General features: G+C 53.1%; 5 protein-coding genes across 5 annotated transcripts; 2 read left to right on the top strand and 3 right to left on the bottom strand.

Annotated features, from left to right (window-relative positions):
- Window positions 1–547: 547 nt before the first annotated feature.
- On the top strand, window positions 548–3355 carry BO66DRAFT_408754 (40S ribosomal eS8 domain-containing protein; the record flags this gene model as incomplete). The annotated part of the gene is made up of 5 exons (XM_025649143.1): window positions 548–621; window positions 704–1228; window position 1491; window positions 1919–2626; window positions 2969–3355. The coding sequence occupies 5 exons, from the start codon at window positions 548–550 to the stop codon at window positions 3353–3355; spliced, it is 1695 nt and encodes a 564-aa protein (XP_025507222.1).
- Window positions 3356–3798: 443 nt separating this feature from the next.
- BO66DRAFT_221502 (guanine nucleotide exchange factor DCK1) lies at window positions 3799–10511 on the bottom strand. The gene has a single exon (XM_025642686.1). It carries the CDS (start codon window positions 10371–10373, stop codon window positions 4005–4007), a length of 6369 nt encoding a protein of 2122 aa, XP_025507221.1. The 5' UTR covers window positions 10374–10511; the 3' UTR covers window positions 3799–4004.
- Window positions 10512–12437: 1926 nt separating this feature from the next.
- On the bottom strand, window positions 12438–17697 carry BO66DRAFT_388979 (GTP-Rho binding exocyst subunit SEC3). Its single transcript, XM_025646690.1, has 4 exons — window positions 17239–17697; window positions 14869–17171; window positions 13681–14801; window positions 12438–13617 (listed from the first exon to the last, which is right to left on the bottom strand). The coding sequence occupies exons 1-4, from the start codon at window positions 17435–17437 to the stop codon at window positions 12690–12692; spliced, it is 4551 nt and encodes a 1516-aa protein (XP_025507220.1). The 5' UTR covers window positions 17438–17697; the 3' UTR covers window positions 12438–12689.
- Window positions 17698–18741: 1044 nt separating this feature from the next.
- Window positions 18742–20549, top strand: BO66DRAFT_418035 (nucleolar and coiled-body phosphoprotein 1 family protein). The gene is made up of 2 exons (XM_025649714.1): window positions 18742–18883; window positions 18966–20549. The coding sequence occupies exons 1-2, from the start codon at window positions 18824–18826 to the stop codon at window positions 20145–20147; spliced, it is 1242 nt and encodes a 413-aa protein (XP_025507219.1). The 5' UTR covers window positions 18742–18823; the 3' UTR covers window positions 20148–20549.
- BO66DRAFT_342625 (F-box/WD repeat-containing protein) lies at window positions 20455–23112 on the bottom strand. Its single transcript, XM_025644469.1, has 3 exons — window positions 22859–23112; window positions 21637–22800; window positions 20455–21579 (listed from the first exon to the last, which is right to left on the bottom strand). The coding sequence occupies exons 2-3, from the start codon at window positions 22695–22697 to the stop codon at window positions 20784–20786; spliced, it is 1857 nt and encodes a 618-aa protein (XP_025507218.1). The 5' UTR covers window positions 22698–22800; window positions 22859–23112; the 3' UTR covers window positions 20455–20783.
- Between the last annotated feature and the right edge of the window lie 65 nt (window positions 23113–23177).

The following is a 23177-nucleotide window of genomic DNA, read 5'->3' as shown; positions in this document are numbered from 1 at the left end:
AGTTTATTGCAACAGTCTCCGTGATCATTTGCGATCCCTTTCGTCAAGCTCTGGATTTTTTTTTCTGTCTCTCCGGTCTCGTTCGACAAGTCGGTTGGTGCGCGTGCAAGTCTCGGTCTCGAATCTCGAATTGAAGCCGTTATAAGAAGAACGGGCGCAAGAATACGACGACAGGATAGTTGGGGTGAAATATCGACACGATTTGCAAGGAAGCCGGTACAAGAAGAGTTTTTTATCATTCGATAAGTCTCCTTGTGATCGGTTGCTCCGTCTATCTACGTTCGGTTGGATCGCACAATTGCAACATCAGTCTTTTTTTATCTTCTTTCCTGCTTTCGACTCAACAACTCTGTGACGACACAATCGACGATCGATTGATTACTTGCTTGCTCGCTCTAATCCACCCAACCGACGGCATCAAATACGAGACTTTTGAGGAAAGAAGGAAGAATCTCTTGTGGCCCACACAGAAGGGGATCGCATCAGGCTCCGTACGAAACAAGGTCACTAATTCTCTCTCTTGGTTCAGTCCCCACGAACAGCAAATATGGGTATCTCTCGTGATTCGCGCCACAAGCGCTCGGCCACCGGTGCCAAGCGGGCCACTTACCGCAAGAAGAGGTATGCAACACCTGTCGCCAGTACACGCACTGCTCCCAGTTGCGAAGCAATCGAACGTGCACTGACATTGGTCGAATTCAAGAGCCTTCGAGAAGGGTCGCCAGGCCGCCAACACCCGTATCGGTGCTAAGAGAATCCACCTGGTCCGCACCCGTGGTGGTAACCAGAAGTTCCGTGCCCTCCGTCTCGACTCCGGCAACTTCTCCTGGGGTTCCGAGGGTGTCTCCCGCAAGACCCGTGTCATCGTTGTGGCCTACCACCCCTCCAACAACGAGCTGGTCCGCACCAACACCCTGACCAAGTCCGCCGTTGTCCAGATCGATGCCGCCCCCTTCCGTCAATGGTACGAGGCCCACTACGGTCAGCCCCTTGGCCGCAGACGCCAGCAGAAGACCGAGGTCACCGAGGAGAAGAAGAGCAACAGCGTCCAGAAGAAGCAGGCTGCTCGCTTCGCCGACCACGGCAAGGTCGAGGGCGCCGTTGAGAAGCAGTTCGAGTCCGGTCGCCTCTACGCCGTTGTCTCCTCCCGCCCCGGCCAGAGCGGCCGTGTGGACGGCTACATCCTGGAGGGTGAGGAGTTGGCTTTCTACCAGCGTGCTATCCGCAAGTAAGCGTCGTGTTTACTTCATATAAAATTTTTCCAATTTCATAAAATTTTACAAAAAATGGATATCTCGCGCGCTGTGCTGGTGTGGTTGTGGTCTCTGGGAGGGAATGAATTATTATTCTTCGGAGTTAGCAAAGTAATGAACTGGTAGCTCTGAGCAATGGATGAATTATGCAAAGTTCAGATTTGATGATACTGGGTTTTTTCAGTAGGAGTAGGTCGTAGACAGACAGACAGACAGTACTGGTATTGGTATGAATAGAGTGAATGTATGAGTAGTGAAGTTGTATGTTACCTTGTTGGACTTGTTGGACTTGGTCTTGGTGTTAGTGAATGAATGCCTGTGGGTTGATCGTCTGATGACGAAAGAGAGACTTCACCCGCGCGGACCTTCCTCTCTCTCCCCTCATCTTATACTTCGTTCGTCGCTGTTATACCCCATTGACCACCCCATCGATGATATAATTTCTCTCTCCCCTCTGTTCCCGGTGTTTTATTCCGCTCTCTTCCCCAGCCAGTCCCCAGAACAACAATCTTGGTTCAGCCCACTTTCCTTCCATCAGTCACCTAACTAATCACACCATCTCTCCAAGATCCCACTACATCCTCCTACATACAACCCCAATCCCACCACCAAACACCAACCTCTAATCAACTTACCTGTTACCTCCCACCGACACCACCCATAAGACACCCAAAGCGAAACCCCATCCCAAAGCAACACACCCCAAAATGAACCGCAAACAACCCACCCAAAAGACCACCCTCCTCCTCTTAAGCGACACCCACACCCTCACCCCGCAACCCCCAACATCCTCACCCTCCCCATCATCCTCCCCCTCCTCCCGAGACCAAGACTCCTCCCCGCCACCCCCGGCCTTCCTCGACCCCCTACCGGCCGCCGACATCCTCATCCATGCCGGCGACCTGACCAAAGTCTCGCGGCGCCACGAACACCTCACCACCCTGTCGTACCTGAAATCCCACCCGGCGCGCCTGAAGCTCATTATCCCGGGCAACCACGACATCACCTTCGACGCGCCCTACTACGAATCGCTGGGCCACCACCGCCACCGCAACCGGACGGACCACACGGCGCCGTCGGCGACGGCGTCCGCGGCGAACATCAGCTCGGGGAAGGCGGAGCCGGGCCAGCTGGAGGATCCCGAGGCGATTCGCCGGCTGTACACCGGTCCGGAGGCGTGGGATGCGGGGATCCGGCTGTTGGGGGAGGGGGTGCATGAGTTCGAGTTACCGGGGGAAGCACCACAAAAGAGACGGCTGAGGGTGTATGCGTCGAGTTGGACGCCCGAGTTCTGTCAGTGGGCGTTCGGGTATGAGCGCGGCGTGGATCGGTTCAATCCGCCTGCTGCTGCTGCTGCTTCTTCGTCTGGGACTGTCGAGGGGAAGACGAAGAAGAAGGAGGAGGAGGAGGAGGAGGAGGAAGGTCAGGGGAATAATAGGGCGAAAGAAGAGAATCCGGCCATTGGAACGCGGACGGAGGCGCATCACCATCACCACCACCACCACCACCATACAAACGGCCATGCTCACCACCACCACCACCACCACAACGAACCCCCAAACTCCCAACCCAACGAAACCACCGCCGAAACGCGCGAACGCACCCGCACGCACGGCAGCACCGGCTCGCGCGGCGAGGGCGCGCGTGGCGCCATCGCCGCCAACTCCGGCCGCGGCGGGTTCGTCGCCCCCGCGCCGATCCCCGATTCTCCCGAGGGCATCGACATCGTGATCACCCACGGCCCGCCCTACGGGATCCTGGACCAGGTCGTGCCCAACCATGTCAGCGTCGGGTGCGAGCACCTGTACCGCGCGGTGAAGCGGGCCCGCCCCCGGCTGCACGTCTTCGGCCACATCCACGAGGGGTACGGGGCCATGCGCCGCGAGTGGAGCACGGGCAACGACTCGATCATCCAGTGCGACCAGCCGCGCACGCGCGAGGAGCACTGCGCCCGCGTCGACGTCAGCAAGACCAGCATGATGCCCTTGAACCCGGGCCAGGAGACCCTGTTCGTCAACGCCAGCGTCGTCAACGTGCAGTATCATCCCATCAATGCGCCGTGGCTGGTGGAGATGGAGTTGCCGGTTGTCGAAGGGGAATGAGGGTAATCCAACCCCAAGCTCAAGATGAAAGGGGTGGAGATTACTTCAATTGGAGGGGAGAAACAGAAAGAGAGAGGGAGAGAAATGACCTTAATGTCTGTTGGCTGTCTTTGCTATTTGCTTTGCTGTTTGTTTGTGGCCTGCTTCTGTTTCTATTGTTATATATCCACTTTGCTTCCCCATTCGATATTATCAAGAGAATGTACAACTGTGTACTGGTAATGGACTTCGGCAACATTCTTGTATACAACACCGAACTACCTAATAATACACCTATCGGGACTCACTCCGTTTCACCTTCTCCAGGGTATAGTTTTGAATGCAAGGTCCGGACAGATAGTCGAAATATCTTACAAAAGAATATTCTAATCACAAATGAGATCCAATAGAAGGGAAGGAAGAAGGAGGGAAAGAGAAATAAGGTATCTCGGTAATAAAAAAGATGTATCGTGCCTGGATCGGTGGACGAAAGGGTTGAGAATGAGAAGTGAAGTGAAGTCAAGTAAGATCAAAGCATCGCTGCAATGCAAGACAAGGTCGAATTCAACGCTGGTCGAATCGGTCAAAAAAACGCACAATTAAAAAGGTTAATGTCCAGACATTAAGAAGAAAAGAAGGCCAGGGAGAGAATTCGGAAAAAAAAATAAAGTCACTCCTCCCGCAGAGGAGTTTCCGTTTTGAAGTCATGACGGCTGCTCTTTCGAGTGACGCCCTTGAGCAGACTGAATCGCTTCATCATCGAATCGCGCTTTCCATGGCCATGACCATGGCCATTGCTGTGCCCGTTGCTATGTCCTGTCGGGCTAGTGATCTCCGGGCTGCGCACAGACGCCATGCTGCTCCGCGTCACGGGCCGTGGGTAGTCACTGATTGAAGGAATAGTCGACCATCCCCCAGTCTTCGGACCGCTCACCGAGGGACGCCCTTCAACAGTTCCGTTGGTACGAGAAGTCGTGCGGCTGACAGAGTCTTGTGAGATGGCAACAGTGTCCCGAGAAGCACTTCTTGACCGTTGTTCCTTCTGGCTCTGGGTCTCTTCGGGAGCATTGCTGCTGATGGACAAGGATGAGCCGTGCTTGTGCAGTACTTCGCCAAAGAGGCTCCGTCGCTTGGTCTGAGTATCGCGCGATTGGGTCGTAGTGCGACTGTGAATCGTGGCCGCATCATCATGCTCTACGGATTCTCCCTGACCTTGCTCCGCTGCCTGGGTTCCGTTGACGCCTGGCTGCTTCTTCGGCTCCTCCTGCACGGTAGTCACCGAATTGCTTGCCGCATGGTTGGACCGCTTGAAAGGGTTCATGACACTAATCCGATGGCTAACTGATTGCTTCGCCGAGTGCTTACGACCATGCGTTTTGCGCGAGTTGCGAATCAACTCCTGCTCCGGACTCAAGGCTCGCGAGCTAGACGCCTTCTGACGCCCTTCCACCGATTTGGGAGACTTGCGTGGGGACCTTGGAGGAGTTTCGGACTCGACTGGACGGAGTGAGGCGATTTCCGGCGTAAATGCCTCCTCGAACCGACGCATCAATTCCGCTTGTGTGGCTTGGTGGGCCGGGCGGTGATAAAGCGCCAGAGCATGCTTGATCGCCAACGCATGGTCGATGAGAGCTACTGCCAGTGCGTTCTTCATCGGATCCGCGGGCTTGGGCGTCACTAGTCCACCCTCGTCCTCGTCTGGCACATCCGACAAGAATTGCCGGTAAGACGCAACGCAGTTTGGAGTGGATGCATTGAGATCTAGTAATTGCTGCACTGCCTCCGTAAGATTGTTCAGGCTAGTGTCCTCACCAGATGCAGCCCGCCGCTGTAGCAACGTCAGCTCCTGAGTCTTACGCCAAGTCCGTTCCAGGGCGCTCTGCAGCGGCGACAGCGAGACTTCCTTCACCTCCACCACTTCGCTACGACGCAAAATGTTGGGGAAGGGTTCTGCGGTGGTGTAAATGATCTTCTCCACCCACTGTTGCGTGACATCCGTGTCGCGCACATGTCTCCTGAGCGTTGTTGTGAACTGGGAAGGCTCAGAAACCAGCAAATGATCTCTGACTGACTGCGGAACCTTGGACCGCTGGTAGACTGGGTGATCCACATCCCGGTAGATGCTGACAGAGCTGATTTGCAGGAATTGACCCTCGTAGTCTTGAATCTCACCTGACGACATAATCTGCGCTGCCGGATGCTCCTTCTGCATACGGTCCACAAAGGAAGCCATTCGTTCGTTCGGAGCACCTTCAATGATGAATTCCTTGTCACGCAGAGTAGGTGGGAAGCCAAGTCCTTTGTACAACACACGGAAATATCGCGGGATCTGCTTGTCTTGCTTCGCGATGTGGTCGCATATTTTGGCCATGGAACTCTGGGCCCTCGAAAGCTTGGCAAAATCCATAGTCGTGTCTTCGTACTGCTGCGTGAGCTCCTTATAACACACCAGCGCGTGCGACCAAGCTTTGGCGTCCTCGAAGTACTGAATAATCGAGAAATACAGCGACTCCTTTCTTTCGAATGACGTTTGCTCAGGGAAAGCAGGATTGAGCAGCTCCGGCAGTGTCCGTCTCAGATCCCAGTCATATAAGTCAGCATGGAATTGAAGCGCCAGGCCAGCTTCAGTGAGGTTGCCTGCGGCGGCTTGAACTTGAGCCAGTTCGTGCACGTAACGTATGAAGATATCCTCTCGGCCCATGTCTTTCATATACTTCATTAATCGAAGAGTATGCAGACTCTCAGCCATAGATCCACCTTGTGACGCCACAAAGAGATCCAGAAGCTCATCCACCGTAGCAATCAAAGCCCCGACTGCTTCGGAAAGATCCTCATCGAACACAGAGTAGCCCTCAAAATGATCCATCAATTCTTGGATGAACAACTTTTGCACCACGCTTCCGCTCATATTCTTCCGCTTGAATAGGTTATCGAGGCTGGAAATAATTTCCGTCTCGATGATAGACAAATCCTGGTTAAGTCCCCACTCGCTCAGAATCATCGTCCGCAAGATCTCGACAGCAACATGTCGCAATCCTTCATGGACACTGAGACAAAGTTCGATAATTGGTGCCACCAGTCCGGGAACATATTGCACTTGGTAGCCCCCGAGCTTACTCAATCCGTAGCGCTCACTCTCCTCGTCGGTAGTCTCCCATCCAATGGCTTCCCAGCTGGAATGTAGTAGATCCGCGCCTTGTTCTCGAACATCGCCGGCAATTTTCCAGATGGCACGTCGCTTCTGCTCTGGATAAGTCTCAAGGGCAAGCGCCTCGCTCGAAACCACCTTGAGCAAAGTCATGAAGAAACTCTCCCAGAGTCTTGTGTCGAAAGTCTCAGCCTCTTCCGGGGCTGGAAGAAACTTCTTGATAAGGATTCCTGCAAGAAATTCGAGACTCTTGACTGTCGCGCGGTGATTGTAAACATGCACACTTAGCCAGCTTTCAGGGTAGGCTTCACAGTTCAGTATCGAGGTATGAACCTCAAACGCCTGGGAGAGGAAAGCAGACAGCTCCAAGCCCCTCAAGCGGGGCCGTTTGGGGTTGGGCACCGCTGCCGTAGCGGCCATGATCGCAGAAAGTTCAACCAAAGCCTCATCAAACCGCTGCGAGTGTTTCGAGGACTTGACTTGGAACGGGAACGTTTTGCTGAAGAGTAAGGAGAGGTAGCTGGTTTCTTCCACCCCATCGGGTATAATAGAATAGTAGGATGAAACGATATTTGGCATGAGCTCATAAATAAGAGAATCGGGCTGCTTTAACAGCTCCGCGACCACCGCGCAGCACAAGCGTACTTGGTCGCGATACAGGTCAGATACAGCCCCTGTCGCACCCCAGTACGGAGCCAACCAGCTGATGCAGCTGGAGATCAGGCTCCGTCTCTCCGAGCCGGAGCTGAATATCTCGAGGCGGGTGTAATGCTGAATGAGAACCAGCTTGTACAGGATCAGCATACCTTTGACGTCTTTACAGGCATCCATGAAACTGAGCGCAATCATGATCGTCTCATCTCGCCCGAGAACTTTTGACAGTTCAGGCAACCAGGTGTGAAAATGCTGGACCACGAGCGTTTTGCTGCCCACCGTCGCAGGCGACGTGTCTTTCATAAGAGCTTCAAGTGATTTGAAGATGGTATGCAAGTCGCGATTGAAGGTTGACTGCACTCGGGTAATTCCAATGCCTTCTTCCTTGGCCTTCTGCTGTTGTCGGGCATTGATGATAAACTTCAGAACATGTCGGCCCACCTTGAACGTGGCGCGCAAATTGCGCGACTGTTGCGGGTCAGAGTTGGCCAGAAGAAGGCGGGTATAGCTTCTAACCAGACACGGCGTGGCAAAAGGGAAGTTGAATTGGTTTTCAGCATAGTGGTCAACGAGCGGACCAAGGTTGAACCGTCGGTCGTGCACGATACCCAAAACCGTCACCAAGTTGTTGAAAATCAAGTCCTCGTACTCTTCATTTCCAGAATTCTCAACCAATATCCCGAATAAAGAATCCAAGACACTGCTGAGTTGCTTCACGATTTCGATCTCTGGTACGAATAGTACCCGCTTCAGGGTGTCCAAAACTTCATTGACGGGTCGCTCTTTCCAGTTTAGAAGGCTGAGTATCACTTGGTCCTGAGAGTATTCGGTGCTGCACAAGTGCGTGTCCAGGCGCAGTGTAGCCAAGGGTCCTGTGATAGCTTCGTCCTTTGCTGACTCATTCTTACCGAGTGAGCTCCACGGGAGAGACAAATAAGCGCCCTTCCCATTTTCGATACTCGAGGTACACTTGTCGTAGGCATGCAGCAGAAGTGAATGAGGGCCATCTCGCATGAAAGCCTTGTTGTCCCACAAAGGCATCCAGGCCAGAGCAAAGGGGAATTCCGGGGCATCTGCGATACTCATTATCAGATGCGATCCTGGGATCTGGTCCGTCGGGATGTTGAGCCGAATTGTCTGATTCCACGGTGCGCCTCGTTCAGCTACCGTGGTCCGCCATGCGGTCTGTGAAGGCTGATTAGATGCAGGAAAAACGCAGCGGTCAACGCGTGCTCCTGATGAGGTCCGGACCTCAAGAGTCAGTTGCAGGTTACGAAGGCCAGTCAGCGTCGGTACAGGGACTTGACCTGACTGGGGATGGGAGAGGAGGGCATCTTCAGGGAAAGTGGCGTGAGAAATAGTGACGTAAATATCAGATCTGGGTTTGGTCGGGGCTTGAGAAAAGCCAATGCGTCTGGTTTGGGTGACGTTCAGCATGGTTGTGGGATTCTTTCGGACCAAAGCATCTGCGTCGGGATTGGTGTGCGGAGAAAGATGAAGATGGAGCCGAGCAGCTGGCTGGGATCGAACATATTTGCCTGTCGAACTTGGGATTAGGGTGCGAACCACGCTGTCGAAATTGTCGGCGCGTCCTTCCTTCTCATCGCTATCGTCAGACGGTGACCAAATATTGATCACTTCCTCTGCATCTTTTTCTGAGCGTAAAATTTGAGAGACTTCCAAGAAGCCGATCCCTAATGTCCGAATATGAGTTGACTCTTTTGTAGGTTGGCTACCACTGGCCCGTTCCTTAATGCTTGAGACACTCTCCGAAGACCGAGGGGGTCCTTTGCTAGCTTCTTTTAGCACTTCAGTGCTTGTCGCGCCGCGCTTGGATGTCCACATCATACTGCGACGAGATTTCAAACTGTTCTTCGCCGCGTGATTGGCTACAGTGGGGGTTCTGCTGATCGTGGAGCCGTCGCGCGAGAGTGAAGACCTTGATTGAGCTGCGGCGCTGGCCACAGAGGCGGTTTCCGATGCTCGAACGGCCACGATCAGATACAGCTTTGAACCGTTTGAAGTGTCATCGCCGAAATCCGTGTTGCTCATGTCGGTAAAAAGAGTCTTTAGTTTGTTACTGTGACCCATATTTGCGAATTTGTCGGGGGAAGGAATGTCCAGGAGGTAGGTCTCTGACAGCGGAGTCAGAGCACCAGTCTCCGACTGTGAACACAAATAGAGTGCCAGTGTCACGGGCCCTGGCGCATGACCAGACACAGCGTTCACTTCCAACAGCAAATGATGCAGAGAAGCCGCGTCGGCTTGCTGCGTGGGAGTACTTTCGAGCATACTCATTTCGGATTGTAACTTGGTCAATTGCACCGCAGAATCGTCACCCGTGAGCAGACGACCCCTTTGCAGGGGATCTCTGACAATGACTTCTCCCCCCAACGTTTTATTGCCCTGTACCAGCTTCCACACTACCTCTTGTCGCAAATGAACCTTCTCCTTGGCTGTGAGCACATTGTATTGAAGTTGTCGCCTTGCGAGGTCGAGTTCTTTCACGATCTTCGACAATTCCTCCACGGTTTCGTACTGGCGCGACAGTAGCAATTGGTGCAAATTAGTCGAATGCCATTCGCGCAGGCAGGATGCAATCTCATCGACGAGCGGTTCTGAAAGCGATGTGGGCGTTTCATCACCAATTTTGAGCATTGGCACTGGTGCGGCCGGTTTGGGTGCGTTAGGGTCGCGCGGAGCCACAATGACAGGTGTCGAAGGTACCGACACTACTCCGAAAGTATGGCTCACAAGTGAGCGTGGACTCGACTGATCATCATCGTCGATTTTGTGGATGAAGATCTGCGACGGCTTCCCTTTCTTCGCAATCACCACATCGGAGACTTCCCCGAGCGGGCCCTCATCGTCGTGGTAGGAAGTGATGCTGTCTCGCACATCTCCGTCCGTACCAGGCGTCAGGACTAAGCTCGACCGGTCTCCATTGGTTATAGTCCTCTCCCCGTCGCCCAAGACCTCGCGAATCTCGACACAATTCCGCGGAAAGATGCCCGAAAAGACCCTCGCCTCCAGTGTTTGTCCCTTGGTGCTGGTCAGTCCTGCCAGTAGCGACGGCGGAGCGACCAAATACCCGCGACACCATTCCCCATCAGCGCCTCCTTGCTCAATTATGTATAGTTCATCGCCAAGCTCGAGAGGTAAGTCTGCCGGGGTGGAAGGCTGGAAGGGATAGATGGCCACAGCAAAAGCAATGCGAGGCAGAGGCCGCCAGGGCATAACTGCGATGCGAGGCGGCAATTGCGAAAACACCCCGCCGCGGTGGTTTTTAAAGGGAGGGGGATCGTCTCAGGAATGAGGAGCGCAGCACGAAAGCGGGGTCGCGAGGGGTAGAAGGGAATCTGTGGCCTGATCGATAGAGATAAGGGGGGGCGCGCTACATGCAGCCGTCTGCAACAAGTGGAAAGGGAAGGAATGCGGGCAATTCGTCAGGCGTGTGCGAGCGCGATTCGATTGCGACCCGGAGGTGTGCTTTCTCTCTTAAGGTTATTTTGGTTTAGGGGTGTGGTTCTGTGGTCACTAGATACGTCGCGGAAATTGTGCGGTTAGTGAGTGAATTTCTCATAAGCGAAACGCAAGCGTAGGATGTTTCAATGCGAGTCGAAGGAGTCAGTAGGGTCATGATAAGCGGAAGTGTAAAGAGCTGTGTGTCCATCAAGGAGCGGGAATCGCGCAGGGTCTCCGGGACCGTGACCACTACCCTGTTAATTGCACAAGGTATAACGTAGAAGGAATAGTTATGAGGTCGGTGATTGAAGCATCCCTCACACGGGACGAGTCAGCCCCATCGACTTGACTAATTCGAGGTTGCTTTCTGCCTTGGGGAGCTTGAATGAATTCGTGGGTGCGGCGGACGCGCGCCCTCTTTTTCCCCTAAGCAGTTGGAATGGGAGTGGAGCCCAATTGTTCACTTGGCAGGAACTGTGGAGAAACCTCACACAACTGAAACGTAGGCAGGGGGAGCGGGAGAAGCTTACCAAGTTGGAGAGATCGAGAAGGGAAGGACAAAAGAATATAAGCAAGAAGAGAAGGAAAGGAATTGAGAAATGGGGGAGAAGATAGTTGAAGCCCGAAAAGGATGGGGAAATGATTGAATGGGAAGATGGGGAGAGGGGGGAGGGGGGGGGTGGAGGAGGAGGAGTGGATGGAGAAGAAGAGGGAGAGTCGAGAAGTAACTGAAAGGGTACGGACGGAGTACGGAGAAGGTAGTTAACTTACTGGTTAGTTACAAGTAGTATAGTGTATCGTAGTGTAGTGTAGTGTAGTGTAAGTTAGTTAGTCGAGACAACAATAATCAATCGGGAAAGAGTGAGAGGGAAGACTCGAGCCACAGAGGAGGAAGCCTGAGGCAAACCAGTCTATAGAAGAGGCTAGACTTGGCCGGGCCACTTTTTATCTCATTTTAACATTGATCAATGACTCGTACTCAGTATTTCCTTAAGGAAATGCAATTACCTGCGAGATTAACTTTGATTACCTATTATTCTATTGCTGCTATATGCAGTATCTGGCTATTGACGTGCCTCCTGTCAACAATTCGGCGTCAAACAACTCTTTCTACCTAGTATAACTTGTCTGCTTCCAGCTTGAGCCTTGGTTCCCTTGCCCATTGCCCGCCCAGTTCACGGGATCTGAGACTAATTATTATCGCCCATCCATGGATCCATCGGGATCGAGCCGATCGATCGACTCTCACTCACCGGTTGGTGGCTTTTCTTGCCAGTACTGCACTGCAACAAACAGCACGTTACTGTTCCCTTCCAGCTCTTTGCTTTTTCTGGCAGGTCAAATACATCCATCCATCCATCCATCCATCCATCCATCTGTTGGTTTGTCCTGGCAATGGCATATCTAATCATTGATTCATGCTAGTGACTGACAGGCAAGGCACACCACAGTGGCCACAGTGACACAAGTGCCTGACCAAGATCCTCTTTCACCTCCAGCACAGACCCCATTCCCACCCCTGAATCCTTCCAATACTGGCTCGTGTCGCGGCCGCAATTTTGGCCGTTTACCTGGACCAGGTGAAGATCGGCTGTCTGCAAACACAGAACCAGGGGTCAGCCGCTGACATTATTAGTTCACTGGAAGTTTCTCGCCGAGGGATCGACACCAAACGCGATTCCATCTACAGGTACTTGCCGCGTTCCGCATGGGCCACTGGCTAAGTACCTTAACTAGGGGCCGAGTCCTTACTTCGGACCATGCGTGAGCCCGCCGGAGACGACGTCTAGCCTGAGCTAGCAACGCCATAGAATCGATCCTTCTTTGATGTGTAGTAGTTCTTCAATACAGGAGTGCGGGAAATCCCCTTCCCACACTCAAACAATAACGAACCATCCATGAACTATAAGTACAGAAATAGACAAGGGTACTCGGACGAGCCAACGGCTTATAACAAGAGATGTAAACCTGGAAAATGAAGAAGCAAACGCCCAGATCCATGCGCCCCTTGTATGATTCGCACTCAACAGCAGGTAGCAGACAGCCAAGCAAGGGCAGAAACTTAAAAATACCAATAATAACCATCTGTCATCTTTGAAACATGGCAGCTGCCTCCTCCTTGCGCCATTCCAGCTCCAGTTGTGCCTCATACACTGTGTCAATGATGCGCCGGGTACGGTCGTACGCCTCCCCGTAACGACCCTCGCATTCTCGGAGCACCTTCAACACCAGACTCCGGCTCAGGCCCGGATCGTCCGCATCACCAAAATGCTTCTCAACCCGCTTCTTTAGCCCTTCAATGCCTCGTCGCACTTCCTTCCCGTCGTACGCAGCCAACACCTTCTTCGCCACCGATCGCGAGTGGCTGGGCCGGCTGGCGATGTCCGTGGGGCTCATACCGCTCGCCAGTAGATTCTCAACAGACTCGACGAACTCGAGCAGCTTACCTAGAGGTCGGTGGATGACCGAATCCAGATACAGCTTCAAGTGCTCTTGCATATCTTGCTGCGCCCGGGCGTGCCATCGCTCCAGAACCAGGAGATCCCGGATCCCGACTTCTTCCACGTAGTGATTCATGTTCTCGATCAAGAGAATGTGATAGTTCAGGATCTCTTTATCCTCTGGATCGCCAGACGCGGCTGTCGCTGCTGAAGGTTGGCCTGGAGCTTCCTTGGCGATGAATTTGAGCGACTCCCACATGGCACGATTGATGCGATCGTAAGCTTCATTGACACTGATCCGGATGTCATAGAATTCCTGCGACTGCTGCGAAAGGAGATTCTCTACTGCGGTGGCAAAGTTCGGGAACACTCGCATGAAAGAGATGACCCCCTTGCGTTTGTTCACCTTGACTTTGGTTTCTTCGATGCCTCGGATTTGTTCATCCACAAAACGGTTGAATAGGCCAAGAAGTCGAGAATGCAGTTTCTGAAGTGAGTGAACAATGAAATCTTGATTTGCATCATCGAACTCCGATAGAGCCTTCTCTAACGCTAGTAGAATGCCAATTCCTTGTCTGTATTATGCGAGTCAGCATCTCGGGTAGTGATAATGTGGGGCACGCTCAATTGACACTTACAGTGGATCGGCTTGGATAGCCCAGTCTACAAGATTCTGCATATCAGTGGGCCAGAATGAGAAAAGCTCGTCCATACCCTGTTCCACCTTCTTTGCCATGCCTCGATCCGGGTCATGTAATTGTTTGACGCTGAAATTAGGAACCCGGCGCTCGTCGGGAGCGCCCGAAGCGACTAGGTCAGGGAATTCGACAGTAGAGAGCGAGTTCAGGTGGAAGAAATGAACAATGAAGTTCTGCTCCTCAGAAATCATTCTCAGTGTCTCTTGGAGTGTACCTGCAAATGCTTCACAGGGCTCAAGCTTGCCGTGTTGCTTATCACTAGAGGATAGCTTGAGTCCTGCCGCCGCTCGGATGGTCTTGCCTCTTCGGACGGTGAGCTTGCGAGCAGCCATCGTAATACCTTCACTCTCCTTCTCCTTCTCTTGATGGGTGAAAAGAAGTTCCTGCTCATCCCCTGTGGGTTTTCTTGCCATCTTCTTCCAAGACAAATTATTATCTCGGAAGTCATTCTGATAAGGTGCTTTAGCCTGTTGTTCGTAGAGATTGATCAAGGCCTGCCACTCTCCCCCACTGACTTCTCTCGCAAAGAGGATCACTGCATGGTACTGCCACAACTCTCGACGACAGTACGCGCGAGCTTCGCTGTTGAGCTTAAGCGGATCCTTTTGGGCAGCGGCAGCTACAGCGTCGATCCTCTTCTGCTCTGCAATTCTGTAGGCGATCGTCATAAATTGTTTCAGTCGCTGCAAGAACACACGAGCATGGGTGCGATATTCCTCTTTCTTCTCCTGAATGGCTCGCATCTGTCCAATTTCTGTATCAGCGTAAACGCCCAGGCTGCCATGATCTCCGGCAGAGTCGGCCAGCCGTCTCTTGTTCTGCCGTATATCAGAATCAATCATCAGCATCGCCTTGTACAATGTTGACAGCGCGACTTCAGTATCTCGTAGACCATCCGGATTGCTGAGCGACGATTCCTTTAGCGCACGTAGATCATTAGAAGAGATAGAGAGTGTCTTCAGAAGGTTCTGTAGCTCGTTCTGAAGTAGCTTCTGGTTAGCCGTCTGCACCTGCAGACCCTGCGATTGTGTTTCAATATAGGCCACATCATCGTGAAGTGTCTATAGCTCGGTTAGCATGATGTTGCGTGTCAGTCCAAAGAGATGCCAGGGGCTATCTATGACTTACGTTCAGTTCATGCGCGTACAGAGTAAGAAGGTTATCCAACTCTTCGCATTCCTCGACCGTCTTGTCAATGAGTCTGGCTAGTTGATCGATTTTCCCCTCCTGCTGCTCCAGATTACCAAGCCAGCTGGTAGCCTCAACCCGCCCAATCTCACGACGAATATCCGCTTCAAGATCTTCGATCCGTTTCTCATCGCTCAGCCGTCCGTTCCAGCCAAGGTCTGTTAAGATATCATCAAATTCCACACCACGCCCTACCAAAATACTGGGGTTAATCCCAAGTGACTGGCAGTACTTGATTGTGTTGTCTTCGTGACGTCGACGGCGACGGTCATGTGGTGAAGGTGACACAGACCTTGACCTCTCATCCGTGACAATTTGTACCGCGGGTCTCGATGTACTCCGCGTATCACTGGGTGCCTCAACGGGGTCGACGAGGGGCTCAAGCGGAGGAGCTTGGGTTACTTCGACCGTAGGAGGCTCCGTTACAGGAATTTTTATTGGTGGAGGCGCAGCGGGCTGTTCTTCCGTGGTTGGAGGCAAAGCAGGAGCTTCCTCTTTGTCCGGGCTGTCGGGGCCAGCCGTTGTGTTGTCGCTGTTCGTCCGAAGCAAGAATGGGGCCGGAACAACGCTCGTGATACCGTCGGGTTCATCCGTAGCTGCTTTCTGCTTTTTTGCCGCAGCAAGAAGCCTCTCGCCTGCACCTCCGGGTCTTGGCTTGAAAGCGCCGTAAGCAGTGGCCGCTTTGCGGAATGCTCCAGCAATGTCCTTGTTTTGCTTTTTCTTTACCATCGGACCAAGGCCCGGGCGATGCGTGTCGAGGTCTTCAGCTACAGTTTCAGATTCATCTGGAGAACTAGTCGGCATTGAAGGTTCCATTTCTGTAGCTGGTTCGGCAGCCTCTTGTGACTGTGGAGGTTCTGGTTGTGCTATGATCAACTCCGGTGCTGGTGCCGGTTCCGGTGCGGGTGCAGGTGCGGGTGCGGGTGCTGGAACTGGAACAGTGATAGGCTCGGGATTCTGGGGAGTCGTTGGCGTCTTATTGCCTGCTGACATGCCGGGCATCAAAGTGGACGGCAGGTTTCCGACCATCGAGCTGACAGGAGCCTCCAGCTCCTGGGGCTCTATCTGTACATCTGACCTGGACGACCTTTCTGATGCTTCTCGCAGAGGTGACCGCGGTCCCGCACTGCTTGCTGGACTGTGCAAGAAAGTGCGATTTTCTCCGGAAACCGACCCGGGTGTGGTAGGTCGAAGACCATCCTTGCTGCGACTAGTGTGTAAATCATGGGTACGAAGCATAGCAGGTCTGGACTCGGGACCTGGCCTTCCATCTCGGGAGGACGGTGGCCGGACATCCAGGTTAGAAACCCCAGAGCTGATTTCGCCAATCTGAGCGGTGTGGCCATTGGACCTCTCCAGTGACCCAGTAGAAGGGACAACCTGCAGACTTGAAGGGAAGTCCCTACTTCTAGATTCGTGCGGAGGGGGCAGCGGTGCCTTCGGGCCCCTGTGATCTGTTGCCAATCGTTCGGTCGCACGAGGGGGAGGCTGCTCACGATGGTCCGGGGGTATCGGCGGCGGGTGTGGCGGGGGACCGAGTGGTGAAAACCCGCTTTTTGCAGACTGACCAGTGGATGGCCTTGCCATCTGCTCTCGACTCTTCTGACTCCGAAGAGTGTGTTCCTCGGCCGGAGGCCGCTTGGGCCCATCGCGACTAGGGGCACGGCTTGTGTACGGAGACTGGGGTCGACTGCCCTGGGATGAAGGTGGGCGAGGGGGAGGTAAGGTCACATCAGATCGAGAAGGGCCAGGATGAGGGGCTTGAGGGCCAGGCGGTGCAGTCGGAGGGGGCCCAGCCAGCAGTTGTCGTTCACGATCGTCGAATCCGATAAGCGTGGGCACCTTGCCGCCGGTGTATTTGCGATAGATCTTGATCAAACTGCCTATGAAAAAGTCCTTCTCTTTCGAGGTCCGTGCATGCCAATAATAGGGCTTTCCCACGGTGACCACAAATCCGAAATTGAGAGCCCACTGCTTCTGCTGTTGTTCTAATGGAGTCGACGGTACCAGGGCGTTATACGATTGAATGGCGGATAAGTCGTCCAGCATCCATGTTTTCCCAATCGAGAAAGACCCGTCGTTATTTTCCCTCGCTTTGTGCAAGCGCACTCTGCCCGATCTTCTGACTGCGACAATGATGACTCTAGGCTTCTTGTTTTCGGGCGGCGAGTTCGGGGGAGCGGGGGTAGACGGGTACGCCGCATCTTCAATGATGCGGACATGTGTTATGTAGGACTCGACCACTGGAACAGAGAAAAAGGCAATCAGTTTGGCTCAGTACAATTGACCTTGAAGGGGCGGATGGCATACAGGTCCCATCACTATCTTTCTTTGAGAAGCAGCTGTGAATGATCCGCCTCTTTTCGTCCTCAAACTTCTCCGCCCTTGACAAGGAGCCATCCCCGGGCCCGGCAAATCCGCCATTGCGACCATCGCCTCCACGACGCGGATCCCTTTGAGGAGGGAAATCACTCGATGGAGGGCCCCGTGGACGATCACGGCTGCTCATATTTATCGTTTAAGCACGGAAGCCTGGATCACTCAGGATGTGCCAGACACCAAGTGGACATTGTCGGGGAGGGCAAGGAAGACACGAGAAGGGGCGCAGCGCGACGGGGGGGGGATGGATTAGAACAGCCCGTGGAAGGATAAAGTCGCAGCAAGCCAGAGCTTGGAATAAGGCGGGCACTCTCAGTATAAGGGGGCGAGCGACATATACTCACGTTGAGAGTAATCTCGAATGCGAAATACAACCAAGGTGGAGGAGGCGGAGAGTTGGATTAGGTCATTGATCGGTGGTGAGAGAGTATGGGCGGCAGCGGAAACTAACTGAACTAACTGAACTAATTGAACTAACTGAACCGCAGCTGTCGCAGGCGGAGAGTCGACGGAGGAGCTCGTGCGCGGGCAGCGCACACTCGACACCAGAACGAGGCTGACTCGACATGCATTAACTCGACTCATCATTTGAGGATTCAGGTCGGTTTTCAGGCACACAATATATAAACCCGAACCCGCCTCACAACACAGTTTGAGGAATGACAAGTTCATCTTAGCTCTGCTTACACATTACGACGATGACCAAAAGTCATCGCTCAGTCTGCTCATCTATATCGAGCTGTATCTAAATATGATCCAACAACTGGAACCTTACCAGTAGAATCAGTTCTCTTGATCTTGCCCTCTTCTAATCATGTGCATTGATTGATTCCTTGACGGTTTTTCCCCGCGCGTCGCGGCCAGATGTCATTGGCGAAGAGTGGAGTAGTGTTGCACAAGATACTTTTAGACTATGAAGGTAGGAACCAATCTAGAACTTGCCCTGGATGGCATTGTTGAGTGAGATATCAATGCAGAGGGTTGAGAGAGGTGAGGCAGTACTGATTTAGAGATGATGTCCAAATTAAGTTGCCATCACATCAATTGATGAACCCGGTGAACAAATATATTGCCGCAGTCAAGCATAGCATTTAAGTAGAACTGATTTGCTAATGAAACAAGTCTCAGATTTTAGACACACCATGATGGGCAACCTCAGGACGCCTTTGATCCCTCACCCGGGGTTTCCAGCTGCTATTTGGCTGTTCATCATGGACTACTAAGATGATGCATTTCATCGGTCGATCCAGATTGATTTACCGTACAGGTCAAGCCACGTGACTCTTACTCAAGCCTCAGTCACGGGATGCCACGTGAAAGCACAACTTGGACCGACCGTCCAGTCAAAGCGTGACAAACCACTGACCGCCTTCTCCCGGACCGCCGTCCCTTTTTTCCTTCTAAACTTTTTTTTTTTCTGTCAGTCCGATAAAGGAAAGATCGAAAACATCCAGTCACTGCCCGAGAGTCTTTGTCTTTCGCTCAAGCCTCAGATTTCCTGCACCAGAGCGCTACAATGGCCGGCAAGAAGGCTCAGAAATCCACTCCCACCAAGATGTCTAAGGACAAGAAGACGGTAAGCAAATTTTGACTGACTCATTTTCGAGATCAGTTAGAATGCGCCGGGCGGGTATACTCACAAATTCTCTACATCACAGGCTCCTGCCCCTCCTGCGCCCCTCGTCGCCGCAATTTCCTCCTTTTTGTCCGAGAATGGACTGTCGAAGACCCACGAGGCTCTCGCCAAAGAGTTGAGCAGCAAGTCCATCAGTGCCGATACCAAGAACGTGCCTTCTTTGTTGGAGCTTTTCAAGACCTGGGAGCAGTCCCAGTCTTCCAAGTCCGACAGCTCGGATGAGTCTAGCCCCTCTTCTTCAGACAGCGACAGCAGCTCGGACGACTCCAGTGATTCCGATGTTGAGATGGATGATGCCCCGAAGACGCAGAAGAAGCAGTCCAGAAGCTCTTCACCCTCTTCTTCTTCTTCTTCTTCTTCTTCTTCTTCTTCTTCTTCTTCCTCGTCCGATTCCGACAGCGATGCGGATGACGAGAAGGAGGAAGGGGTTGCTGCTGCCCCTGCCTCCAAGTCCCAAGGCACCAAGCGCAAGGCTGAATCTAGCTCTTCCGAATCCGAGTCTGAGTCCGAGGCGGAGGAGGCTCCCAAGTCCAAGAAGACCAAGCTCTCTTCTGCTGAGGCCTCATCCTCCTCCGATTCCGAGTCTGAATCTTCTGACTCATCTTCTTCATCTTCTTCTTCCGAGTCTGAGTCGTCATCTTCCAGCGAAGACGAAAGTTCTTCCGAGTCGAGCTCCGAGTCTGAATCCGAGTCCGACTCTGATTCCTCCAGTGATGAGGAGGAGACGGCCAAACCTGAAATGAAGGAGAAGAAGACCACCTCAGCCTCTAGCTCTTCTTCCTCCGGCTCTTCTTCCTCCGATTCTGAATCCTCTTCCGAAGAAGAGAGCGGGAAAGCCACTCTTAACTCCGAGAGTAGCGAGACCGTCGAGAACTCCGAATCTGACTCGAAGAAGGCGGCACCCGTTGCTAAAGTGAGCCAGACTCCCTCTGCCAGCGCCAGCCCTGCCCCTGGCAACGACCATCCTAAGAAAAAGCACACCGGTGCCCGCCCCACGCCCTTGGCTCTCCTTAGCGAGCAGCCTTACGACCACCACCCGTCTAACGAGTACATCCCCTACGCGTACGCCGAGAAGGCCTGGGCGGATCTGTCCGTCACCCGCGGCAAGGGTTTCACGAAGGAGAAGAACAAGAAGAAGCGTGGATCTTACCGTGGCGGTCCCATTGACATCTCTGGCGGCAAGTCATTCAAGTTCGATGACTAGATGATGCGTTTCAGTCGTCAAGTCCACCATTCTGTTCGCTTTTTTTCCGCCATCGATTTGGTCGAGGGGTTTTATGATCAACTTGGTCTAGCTTTCCATGTGCACTGGCCTACATCGCAGAAGCTGCTGGACTTGGTCAACGTCAACCGATCCCAGGGAGAAAAAAGCCATTCTCTGTCACATTATTAGATAATCAGATCTAGATGCTTTTCTTTAGATCATGGGGTCCCTCAAAAATGTTTGCTTCTTGCAGCAAGGCGCTAATGGAGCCGGGTCGGAATTTTGCTTTTTTTCTTATTGCTTTTTTCTCAATCAACGTCATTTCTGATTGCCTTTCCCCCCCAAATGTATCTAAAACCGTCTTCTGCTGATTTTTCAGCAACCAAAAGAACGAAGTTGGTCAACGTCTACCTACAATATTTATGATGGATTGTTCTTTCCAACTTCCCGAGCTCATCCAGTCTATCCATGTAGTTCTTGCTGTTTGACTGTACAGCAAGCGAAACAAACAAAAGGAAAGTTTACCTTTTACCTGAGGTGTATGCAATCCTGTTACCAGAGCCCCTCTCCCCAACCGGAAACTCAATCCGCATGACGCGCATTCGAGAACCCTGCTGAACCCCACTCCCCCTCGGATCAGACAGCCCGTCGCCAGGAGCTGAAATCCCTCAATTGCGTCCACCGACGATCCCAGCCGGTCGCAAGCTCATCCTCGACGTCCTCGTCCGTGACCGCGTCGAACGGCTGTTGCGTCCGCAGCCGGACGACCGCGGTGCTGTTCGCGGGATCGGGACGCTCGTACCCCGATAGATCGAGGATGCGGTCCGCGGCGTGATGACGACGACGATGATGACGCGAGGGTTGGGTTGTTGAGGACGAGGACAGGTTGAGGGAGAGCGGGCCCGCGAACCAGGCGCAGTCCGCGCCGGTGGTGAGGTCGTCGGTCGCGACGAAGTCCAGGCGCATCACGCCGTCGGCGACGCCGGTGTAGATGGTCGGGGAACTGGGGGAGGGGGAGCTCATGGTGTAGATGGCGCCGCGGTAGGGGCGGTGGTGCTGGCTGCGGGGTTGGTGGTAGATGGTCGGGGCCGGGTGGGAGAGGTATATGGACATCTCCTTGCGGGGGTTGTGGTTAGTGATGCCGTTGGAGGAGTCGAGAGTTAGGTGGCGGAGTTGGTTGTCGAGGGACTTGGTAGAGGTGGTGGGAGTGGTTCGTCGGGAGGGAGGTGTGAAGCTCCGCATTGTGGGCTTTGCGTCAAGGTAGCTGTAGCCGCGGTCCATGCGGAGGTCGAAGATCTTGACAAGGGCTTCGCCGCCGGAGCCGACTACGAAGCGGTTGTGGGTAAAGGGTTGGATGCAGTAGATCGGGTTGTCGTCGGTGGGGTCGCGGTAGGTCAGCTCGTGCTCTTTGTTGGACCGCAGGTCGTGGAGTCTGGATCAAGAAGTTAATGGTTGGGGGGTATGTGTTTGAAGGGGAATGTGTGCTTACCTGACGGCTCGATCGCCCCATCCGGCGAGAAAGACCTGTCCGGTGGTGCTTAAAGGTGCGATGGCGTTGACGTCTGACTTGATCGCCGTAGAGGAATCGAGCCTGTCATAGTCGACCAGGCTCAGGCTGATTTGTCGGTCGAGCGATACACGCTCACTGGTGATAGAGGAGATTGCGATTGCATCGTCGATGCGCCCCGTTCCGATGGCGAGTAGATCAGGTGAGAGGAATTTGGAGTATCGATTACGAGCTCTCTTCGCCGGGTCGATCTGAAGACGTGCAAATTCCGAGACTCTCGAGCTCGTTGACACCGTGTTGTACAGCGCGATGGTTCCGTTGTTCCAGTGCGCTGCGAGTATCGGCTCCTCCCCGTTGCTCAAGTCGGTGCGCTCAATGCCCAAGCCATACGTTTCGAATACTTGCTGGTAACTATGCGAGGGCTCGTCGATCGTAATTGCGAGATGATGCAGTTCACCCCGAGCACGAGCGAAGATCAGATGCTCCTTGCCTTCTTCATAGGCCGGATGGTTTGGTTTCAAAAGGTGTAGGCCGCAAATATCGTCTACACTGCTGATATGCTCGAGATCACTGAAGATAATCCACTGCTCATGGGGTTTCGAGCCTGTATGCTTGGCTCGTAGGAAGATTTCGTCTGCTGCACCCCAAGCAAGGACTTCTCGGCGGTCATTCCACGCTGAACCGTTCCATGTCTCGTATGTGTCCAGGGCGGGGCGATAGCCAAGCGTAGGCCTGTCACCCCGGATCGCTTTTTCAGATCCAATTCTGGTTGCCTGGGGCGGAAAGACAAACCTACCTAGGACGGCATGTTTGTCCAAGGCTCGCGAGCGAGACGTGAGCGAGTGAGCTGCTTCTCTCCAGAAATCTGGGATCTTCGAACCGGGGAACTGTTTCTGTACAAAGGCACGAAAGATCCGCCAATTATCAACGGCGATGGTTTCATGCAGACGTCTGCTGGTCCGAGAGAGCTGCACCAATGCATTGACGGTAGGCAAGTGGCATGCAATGAGGTAGAGAATCTCAGCAGGCAGATTTTCTAACATGATGTGGTGTGAAGAAGCCGGAGATTGGTGTTGATGCACCAATGCGTTTGGCGGTTCCCAGGCAGATCAGGGCCAGAAATGACGTATGGTGTAATGCAATATTCTTTGCCACGGAGTCAGCTATGCTTGTTGCTGCGCAGTAAGAAGATCACAATACTCACCTCATAGAAGAGACCGAAGTGGTTATTCCTGGTCCTACCGAGTGGATTTGTTATATCCTACCGCGATGGACATGTTGTGGAATGGAAAAAAATATGGGTACCTAGTAAGTAGTAGTCAATCCCTTCACGGGCCTAGAAGGAGGTATCTCAGCCCAATGCGCAAAACATTCTGCATGTTGCCAAGCTTGACGAGCTCCAGTCAGAAATGGGAACAAACAACTCGATTTATAACAGCATGCAAGATTGACTCATGAATTGAGTAAAATATACTGTCGCTTGACCTACAAGAAGAGCACAGAGCCAATAATTCCATCCATGA

This window comes from Aspergillus aculeatinus (genome assembly GCF_003184765.1).
Source record: "Aspergillus aculeatinus CBS 121060 unplaced genomic scaffold BO66scaffold_7, whole genome shotgun sequence".
Taxonomy (NCBI): domain Eukaryota; kingdom Fungi; phylum Ascomycota; class Eurotiomycetes; order Eurotiales; family Aspergillaceae; genus Aspergillus; species Aspergillus aculeatinus.
The sequence above is the reverse complement of the archived record's forward strand: the minus strand, read 5'-3'. Positions and strand labels throughout refer to the sequence as shown.

What these genes read in the sequence shown, in the direction of transcription:
- BO66DRAFT_221502 (XM_025642686.1), bottom strand. Translation starts at nt 10,373, where the DNA reads ATGCCCTGGCGGCCTCTGCCTCGCATTGCTTTTGCTGTGGCCATCTAT.
- BO66DRAFT_418035 (XM_025649714.1), top strand. Translation starts at nt 18,824, where the DNA reads ATGGCCGGCAAGAAGGCTCAGAAATCCACTCCCACCAAGATGTCTAAG. An exon ending in TGTCTAAGGACAAGAAGACG is followed by an intron (nt 18,884 to 18,965) that starts GTAAGCAAATTT and finishes TCTACATCACAG; the next exon opens with GCTCCTGCCCCTCCTGCGCC.
- BO66DRAFT_388979 (XM_025646690.1), bottom strand. Translation starts at nt 17,437, where the DNA reads ATGAGCAGCCGTGATCGTCCACGGGGCCCTCCATCGAGTGATTTCCCT. An exon ending in TGTACGCGCATGAACTGAAC is followed by an intron (nt 14,802 to 14,868) that starts GTAAGTCATAGA and finishes ACCGAGCTATAG; the next exon opens with ACACTTCACGATGATGTGGC. An exon ending in GCTATCCAAGCCGATCCACT is followed by an intron (nt 13,618 to 13,680) that starts GTAAGTGTCAAT and finishes CGCATAATACAG; the next exon opens with ACAAGGAATTGGCATTCTAC.
- BO66DRAFT_342625 (XM_025644469.1), bottom strand. Translation starts at nt 22,697, where the DNA reads ATGTTAGAAAATCTGCCTGCTGAGATTCTCTACCTCATTGCATGCCAC. An exon ending in TGGGGCGATCGAGCCGTCAG is followed by an intron (nt 21,580 to 21,636) that starts GTAAGCACACAT and finishes TTCTTGATCCAG; the next exon opens with ACTCCACGACCTGCGGTCCA.